Consider the following 8,874-nt stretch of genomic DNA (forward strand, 5'->3'; position numbering starts at 1 on the left):
CAGACATCAAGCAAAGCTTGATCAGTGCATCTCTCAAAACAACAACAAAACAGCTTTAGACTGAAATGATCCAATCAGAGGCTGACACTCCGGCTTTCTCTCCTAAAAATTCAGGTCAGTCGTTGTTGCTATACACCCTTTTAGGGGTGGAGGGGGTTATGCCATATGCCAACAAAACAGAAACAAATGACCAACAACATATGAGGAGGGGGCGACAGAAGATAAAGAGGAATTTCAAACAGGAAGCTGCAACATTAATGCACCATGAGCCTACTGACTGGTAGCAGAGCAGAACGTGGCACCCATAAAAAAGCAGTTTATCACTGTAAACAATATGTAAAAGATGAGATGACAAATGTTCATTGCTAAATTATTATAAAAACAGAAGGATAGAAAACATCAGAGTTTGCAATTTAAAGCTAGTTAGCAGCCTTTGTGTGCAATTTGTCATTAAAAACATGGCACGTTGTTATCCAAAGAGGACACAGTGATAAAGTTAATGGAGAATATTTGTCAAGAGTGATATTTCGTTGTGATACATCAGCCGGCATTAGCACCTTTAGCTAAATACGTCAACTTTTAATGTGTGGCATTAGTCGGTTTGGCTTTCATAAAGTTTATGCTTACTTCTGAGAAGCACTTAAAGGAAAAATAGAAAGAAAGAACGAAGAGAAAACACACGGTTAACTTGAGATATAGAAGTTGCAGCTCTGTCTGCGTCCATTGTAAGCAGGTGACCGAACTGGGAGCTAACGTTTCCTAGCCAGGAAAAACTTGCCGCTCAAAAAAAAAAAAACCCGGTGAACGATTAAAGCAGCCTGAAAACATCATAGCCTTATTTCCACACCGTGCGGCAAAAACAACTGAAACGACAGCAAGTTAACCTTCTGTTTTCGCTTACCCATCTGGGCTCTCAAGCCCTTGAGCGTCGTAGTACTCTCCGCCATTTCTATGAAGTTTTCCCTCTGTGTTTTTTTTTTCTACACCAGGGGCGCGCGACACAGCGGCACAGCCGGTTGGACTCAGACACCGCGGGTACGTGGACATCAAAGATGGTTGAAGGTGAGGTCTCACTCTGTCCCATTTACATAAAACCATAACACAAAGCAAGGCCCGACAATGTCCTAATATAGTCACGTTAACTCAATTCTAAAAAAGGACAGCTATACAACTCATGTGTAATGAAACAGCATTTATTTTTAAAGTAATAAATTCATGGGTAAATAATATAAAATATATCAAGAGAAAAAAATGAAGTGCTGGCGGCAGATCAAATAGGCTATATAAACATACAGGTACACACAAGTAAAAAAAAAAAAAAGGTGAGAACTCAAAGTATAACAATAAACAAGTCGACAAGCTCAACATACTGCTGCAAATATAGGTAAATGCATCAATGTTTTTCACAATTTCTATAATTTCTAGCAAAATATTTGGCTACTAATTGTATTTAAATGCGTTCTTTATATTATTTTTTCATGTTTCATTAAGTGTTAAATACATTTTCTCGAACTCGACTTCCGTCCAGTTTTTCTGAAAACGTTTTTAGCACTTCATCTGTTCAATAAACGATCGCGCATAAAGAAAGAAGGAGAAAGGCGAGTCAACTACGGTAATATCCTATTATGATTCAAGCGCCCTCTGGCGTTCAGAGAGTGTATTTCACCTGCCTAAAAAAGTTTTTAAGTTGCAATATATATATTTATAAAAAAAAAAAAGGCCCCATTCCAGTACTATTGTTTAAAACATATCAGCTTATCCTGGTGTTATTTATTAATTAGGATAGAACATTTTATTAATTTCAGACGTTGGGAACTATAAATTAAGAACACTTTTATTATTATAACAAAAAAAATGAATAAACAGTTTTCAACATAAGTTTGACAAGAAAGAATAGAATAATTTAAACGCTTACCAGATTTAATGTGCCAAATAATTTCTAGAGATGATCAATTCACAGGCATCTCCCAATAAGAGGATTTGAAAATGGTTTCAGAGCTCAAGTTATTCTCTTTTACCGTGAACACAGTATTCTCTGTCCGGCTTTGTCTCACATGCTTTAGCCAGAGGGCTGCTAACCCTGTTTACTTTGTAAACAGGCAAAAACCCTTGCTTAGAGCTGTGACTGAATTAAAATGGATATAATATAAATTGTTGACAAAACACACAAAGTCTGAAATCTGTTTCTTTTGTACTACTGCATTCTGATACTTATATGTCATTTGTAGTTTAGTGTCTTAAGATTTTCAGCATTTATTTACAAAGGAAGTTAGTGTAGTCAAACCTCTTATGAATGATCAATTTACATTCATTAATATCACATTTCACTCGGAGACTATTTTTTCCGGTATTTTCTATTGTCCTTTTGCTCCAGGAGTAGGTACAGGTATACACTGTGATCAGGTGACTGGTTCATCATCTAAAGCAGATCAGGGTATAGTTCAAGTCATGGGAACACATCCTCAGGGTGTAAGCAATCACTTGTTCACCAGAGCTCTGTATATCCTTGAAACAACTTCAAAATTAGGAAGGAGTGCAGCGGCCTGGGCCAGTTGAGGAAGCTGAGTGTAGGTGGAGGTACGGAGATACTGAAAAAGGTCCTGGAAACTGTGAAAATGAGCAGTGAGCTGAGGGGGCACACCCAAAGACAGCCCCAGCTTCCTTAAAATGTAAAGGTGGTTAGGAGAGTCGAGCAGCAGGGACAAATCCTGAATGGTGTCATAGTTCAGTATCTCAATACTCTGACCTGAATAAATACAGAACAGAAGTCACAGGAAAAAGGTTTAACAAAATAAAAACTCATCCAATTGAAGAACTTTAAAACCTTTTTATGGCAGAAATATATCAGAGAACATAAAGTACGTACCTTGGGCAATCTCCCATATTCTCTGCAGTTTTTGCTCCATCTGAAGTCGATATAGAAAAATAGTCATGGTTACTTTTTTAAATATATAAATAATTGAACTTTATTGATCTCACACTGGAGAAATTTACCTCTGCATTTAACCTATCCCCTTGGGGAGCAGTGGGCTGCTATTGTGCAGCGCCCAAGGAGCAGTGTGGGGTTAAGGGACTTACACAGGGAGCCAGAATGCAGGCTGTGGGGATCAAACCGGGTACTTTGCAACCTTCTCAGAGCACCAGCTCACTGCTCTAATCACTAGGCCAACTCTCCACCTTTGTTTGTTCAGTATCTAAATTATTTTTATTTGATCATAAAGACGGAACACAGTGATTTAGAATAATCTTGACCGTATCAACTACTCATTTATATTGATACTCATAGGCACAGAGAAAAGCAAGATGATGCTGAAGTTTTCCCTAAGAAAATGCCTCTTACTGCCCTCTGGTGTTTAACTGGTTCAAAAACCAGAGCACATTACAGACTGATGTTTATTTATTCACCCTCATCCTTTTAATGCGGCTTTTCACTGTACTTTAGTAACTAGGATAATCATTCATAATAATATATAAATCCTTTATATATGATTATATATCAACACTGCTTCAGCGTGTGTTCAGAGGACTTTTTTTCTTTTGTTTTGTAATTTCTCAGGTCAGACATTGATGTTAGATGACATCAGTTTTAGATAAGAATTTTGTGCAGATCAGACACTTCCTTCCTGCACTGCATCCCGGAGAAGGGTAATTCCAGCTCCAGAAAGTAAATTTCCCCATCAAGACTTCCTGCATCCTTTGCTTTGGACATGGAAACACAAATATTGGAGGTAATCTCTGTTCAAGCTTGTTAATTTCTGAACCTGGATTACACGCCTCTGCTGCATCTATTTAATTCTAATGTACCTGGTGATGTAAGACTTGATGCATCTGCTTGGCCATGGAAGAAACCCCCAATAGAATGTTATTAGCTTTGCAAATAAGTTGGATCCAGTGAGCCTGGTCTGTGGTTTGAGCCATTTGCAACTAACTCGCTTTTTTCCGGATCATTTTTTGTTGTAAAATTGCTAACAGCAGACTGTGTAATAAATAGCATAGAGAAAATGTTTTAACTAAACTTACTTGACATCCTATCATGGTACCCCACAAGATTGAATAATGGTCAAAGCAACCTGCATACCTATGTGTCTGATTTTACATACAGGATAATAGAAGTGATTAGAACAAAAAAAGTCTGCGATTTAAATGAATGAATCAATATTTTGGGCAAACTGATGTAAAGGGTTAAAAGCAAGTTAATCAATATTCAGAGTAAAACTCTCTGCAACATAAGAAAAATACAATCGTTTCATCAGAGTATCCTGAAGTGTTTTTTAAACGTAAAAGTTATTTAGAATTTACTTTAAAACTCAAGTTTGAAAGTTATTTGTCCAAACCTGAAGACAGAGCTCAGTATTTTTGCAAGATTCTCAGAGTTTTAAGAAGGAAAACAAAATACCTCCTCTGTATTAAAGCCTGTTTGTCCGTCCTGCATGATGTTATCTTGTTTCTGACTGCAGGGCTTGATGTTGGTGGTGACATTAATCACGATAGAAGCTGGATGCAGCTCACTCTCATGGTTCAGTGAGTTCTGCCCTCTGGGTATGGATGTACCGGTAGTTAAAAAAAAAACATTTGACTTAGATTCTATGAATGCTTATTGTAATGTTCTTTGTTCCAGCATTTACAGAAAATGTACCTTGTATCTTCGGTTAAACTGGTCTCTAAAGGTGTGTCTTGTTGCGTTGCTTTCCCTGTGTGACCAGAGGGACACTCGTACCGAAGGTTTGCTCCAGACAGTAACCCCTCAGGTTTTATACATCGTTCAGGAATCTGCTCTGAACGAGGTAATGTGTTTAGAATCTGACATATCCTAACCATGCATAAATAAGACAGCAAATATGGCTGAAATATTAAAAATAATCTTACTTACTGAATCTTTTAGCAGTCAGGAGGACAACCCAAAGTAACGGAGCAATAAGAAGAAACAAGGAGGCTATTACAGCACCAATAAGGCCAGCAGAAATACTTTCCTCCTTCATTCCTAAAAGGAGAACAATTAAGCCAGTCATGCTAAAGTCATGAATAAGAAATAAAAGAAATTGCATTTTTCTCAGGGTTCTGTGGTCATTCAACCAACATCAGTGACTTTTATATATCTTTCCAAATACAGTATATTTTTATTATATTTAATTCCAAAGAAATTCAAACATTTTATTAATTCAACTTATATGATAATTCTAATTATGATAATAAAAATAAAAATACAAACAACAAATAAGAAAAAAAAAAAAAAAACATTGTTCAAATAAATCATTGAATGCCCCAAACTTTGATGATATCAAAGAACATTAAGATTGCATGTAAACCTCCCTCTGGAACTGTGAAACTACCTGTTTCGGTCTGTTTGTCCGACTTTCCAACAGGTAACATGATGGCGCTCTCTGTCAGATGTCAAAAATGACAGTTTTTAGACAATTATCAATACATACGAAAAGTTAAACATAATGTTTCCACTGTTGTGTCTGTGAGTTTTGATTCATACGCGCTTTAGAGCCTCGAGATGCAAAGCTTCTACACTCTTTATGGAGTGTATCCTGGCTCTCACAAGGAATACATAGCAGCTCCACTTCCCCTGTCATGCTCTTAAGTTCATAATATCTGCTCATAAAACACATACATACATATATATATAGGCTTTGAAATACTAATAAAATGTAGCTGGGTTTTGCTTCAGCATTGTGGATGGGACTCACCCTGGGAGACACTTCCCACACATAGTGTCACTGGTGGGAAAACAATCGGTCAGCATATGGCGGTTCAGCAGGTTGCACTGAGTGCATCTCCTGCAGGGCTCCACACCTGTAACTGTGCTGAAGGTCCCCCTTTCACAGAGAATGCAAACCCCATCTCCACCATAACCAAAGCCACAATCCTGAAAACAAACATGGTTTAGATTTAGTCAACAAATTTAATTGCAGGAAATCATGCAGCTAAAAGGTGGTGCATTACCCCGGATAGCTGCTCTCCAGGCTTACAAACAGGGCATTCAACACAGGTGCCATTTTGGTGTAAGAACTCTGTCTGATCACATCTGGGCTCAGATAGCACCTATGCACACAAAGATCAGGGATTGTCAAAGTTTAGAAACACACTGGTAAACGTTTTGCAAGCCATCCTTACATCCATTCTTGTTTTTTATCATCAGCATATGATGCCTTGCACAAGATTTACCACCTAAAGTTCCTCACAGGTTTTCACAAACACAACATTCAGCATATTTTTATTGATTTTGTGATAGACAAGCACGAAGTATTGCATCATCTGAAAACTATTAAATAAAACTCAGATAATGCATATTTAATAGTTTGGTAAAGCTTACTTATTTAAAATACATAATTGTGAGGTTTATTATTTAGAATTAGTAAAATATACATAGTTTGAATATTAAATATTGTTTGAATAGCATAATAATCAGGTAACATTTATGCCATTTAAACAAACTATTTTATGTATTTGAAATAAATACATTCATTATTATTAATTCTAAGTAAGTATATTTTATTTATACTAAATATATATATTTAATAATTATGTATTTCAAATAAATAAGCTTTATCATTCAAATTACTATTCAAACTGTAAGCTTTATTTAATAGGTCTAATTTAAAATTATCTATTAAATTCAGTTTATTTATTTAGCGCCAATTCACCACATGTCATCTCAAGGCACTTTACAGAGTTGATTCAACCAGATCATACAGTCAGATCGGTTCAAAGTTTTCTATCTAAGGAAAACCAGCTGATTGTATCAACACAAAGATGCTTGTAGCGACAGTGGAGAGGAAAACTCCCTTTTAAAAGGAAGGGGGGAAAAAAGAAAGAAAAAAAGTAAATGAGAATTTGCTATGAAATTAAATTGCTTTAATCTTAAAATTTTGGAGAAAATTCATGCAACCACAATTTATTTGATTCAGCTATGTTGTACGGTTGTAAGGCCTTGAGGATTGACGTTGAACAAAAGTGGACTTGACATTTCTAAGACCTGGATATTATACATATAAGTTCGTGGTCTGAAACTCCTGCCCTCTGAAGCTGCTTTAGATGTTTCAAACGCATGCATTGAATTCCCTCCTGAGCATTTTATTCCGGTGTGTTGAAGCATAAAATACAATTTAGAGGGCACTGGTCCCAGAGGACTTAAACTTGAGAACTTTTGATCTACAGCATTTCATTGGAGCTATGGGTTTATTTAAGTTGAAGTTGTTATTACAGTTGAAAATTAGCTACTTAGCTAACACTGGCTCATTTACAGAAATGTTTATTAATGTGCACTGTCCCTGTTCAAATAAACAGAAAGGAAGGAAGGAAGGAAGTAAGTCTTGCTGGAAAGTGCTGCTCTAAAAAAGTCATTGTGTTTTTGTATGTGCAAAAGCTATTTATTAAATTTTTTTATAGCCAAGAGTTTTTCTTTCTGTATTTTCCTGTATTCAGTTTTATCCACCTAAACATAAATGCCCTGTTCCTGCTGAATGATGCTTTCATTCCCACAGTGAAACATGAATGTTTTTGAGTGTTACTCACTCTTTACGTATTTCAGATGCAACAAAACTTAAACGTTAATCTCTTTCTGATTAGAATGTGATGTGTCGTCCGGGATGCTGTTGATTGCTCAATAGAAAACTCATGTAAACAGATGTGTTCATGCTAATATAAAATCAAACACATGTGGACGCTGAACTAATTAGGCAAATTTTAAAGGAAATTGTTTGCACAGGATTTCCTTAAGGGTGATGACAGGGTAAATATGAGTTCAAGTGACACCGTTTAGATTCATATTTGTAGATATAATGTAGAAAAATAGGTAATATTTTATACACTTCATTATGATGCACTTCTTTGTATTTGTCCATCACAAAAAAATAGTTGGTTGCATTACATAACACAATGAAACGCAGGAAAAGTTCAAACACATTAACAGAACATTCAGCCAAACTCTTCACTGTCATCCAATTGATAGCCTCTGAAAGAGGAAACTAATAAATGAACAAACATACCATCATTATGAAGGAAGTTCCAATCAGAAAAGTAAACATGGCTTCAAAAAAACACACACAACCTTAAAAAAGATAAAATGAGTTCAGATGTTAAAAACATTTTGTGAAAATAACAGATAGAGTCAAAATTTTAATCACTTACAGAATTCCAAAAGATCCAAATATTTTGTTATATAGGTATAATTTTTAAGTGTTTTTCCTGATCTCAAACATCTCCCAAACTTTCTTCGAAATTTTGAAGAGGAAGGCAATGGTGGGAAAGAGCCTTGGGAAATCCCTTTTTTTTAACCTCACTAGTGACGCAGTAGGGGTTCCCAACCAGAGATAATCAGCCTTTAGATCCATTGATATAAGTCCCCAAAATGGGCACCCAACGTCACACACCAGTTGGTCGTATCAGATTCTCTCATGGGGAACCTTCTTATTTTAGTCTGGAGCACTAAAATGAAAAGGAAGGACAAAAATAGATGAATGGGGCCCTTGTTTGCAACATAGGGTCTTTGTTTGTCTTAGTGAGTCTGTGTTTCTGGGGTCAAATTCTACTGTAAGCAATACCTTGCTGCAGTCTCGACTCATATGGTGGGTAACAGAGGGTGCACAACATCACTGAATTCAAAAAGTTGCAATACAAGGTTTTACCACTGGATGGGAAAAAGAAGAGGTAGAAGGAAAAACAACACAAAGCACCAATTTTGATGAAAAATGTGTCTTGGTAATAGTGTAAAAAATATCTTAGAACACACAAATTGTCAAACCTTTTCAATGTCGTAGTGACCTTTTCTTACCCTCAGACATTTACCACTGAAAGTCATTTTATGTGTCATGGAAAAGGCAATTAAGTTTGTTTGGATAGTTATCACTTGAAGATAACCCTCAAAGC

General features: G+C 36.2%; 3 protein-coding genes across 3 annotated transcripts in view; all 3 read right to left on the reverse strand.

Annotated features, from left to right (window-relative positions):
- map7d3 (MAP7 domain containing 3) overlaps nucleotides 1-1,047 on the reverse strand; it is a 44,024-nt gene extending 42,977 nt beyond the window's left edge. The window contains 2 exon segments of the mRNA XM_015381956.1: nucleotides 902-977; nucleotides 979-1,047. Of these exon segments, the coding sequence (XP_015237442.1) occupies nucleotides 902-977; nucleotides 979-1,047 (145 nt within the window).
- A 769-nt stretch (nucleotides 1,048-1,816) lies between these two features.
- Nucleotides 1,817-5,370, reverse strand: LOC107089259. Its single transcript, XM_015381943.1, has 6 exons — nucleotides 5,331-5,370; nucleotides 4,871-4,981; nucleotides 4,637-4,775; nucleotides 4,397-4,535; nucleotides 2,867-2,906; nucleotides 1,817-2,746 (listed from the first exon to the last, which is right to left on the reverse strand). The coding sequence occupies exons 1-6, from the start codon at nucleotides 5,368-5,370 to the stop codon at nucleotides 2,478-2,480; spliced, it is 738 nt and encodes a 245-aa protein (XP_015237429.1). The 3' UTR covers nucleotides 1,817-2,477.
- On the reverse strand, nucleotides 5,345-8,051 carry LOC107089270 (tumor necrosis factor receptor superfamily member 19-like). Its single transcript, XM_015381955.1, has 4 exons — nucleotides 7,995-8,051; nucleotides 5,950-6,048; nucleotides 5,694-5,872; nucleotides 5,345-5,598 (listed from the first exon to the last, which is right to left on the reverse strand). The coding sequence occupies exons 1-4, from the start codon at nucleotides 8,031-8,033 to the stop codon at nucleotides 5,436-5,438; spliced, it is 480 nt and encodes a 159-aa protein (XP_015237441.1). The 5' UTR covers nucleotides 8,034-8,051; the 3' UTR covers nucleotides 5,345-5,435.
- Between the last annotated feature and the right edge of the window lie 823 nt (nucleotides 8,052-8,874).

This window comes from Cyprinodon variegatus, unplaced genomic scaffold (assembly GCF_000732505.1).
Source record: "Cyprinodon variegatus isolate N-32 unplaced genomic scaffold, C_variegatus-1.0 Scaffold245, whole genome shotgun sequence".
Classification (NCBI taxonomy): Eukaryota; Metazoa; Chordata; class Actinopteri; order Cyprinodontiformes; family Cyprinodontidae; genus Cyprinodon; species Cyprinodon variegatus.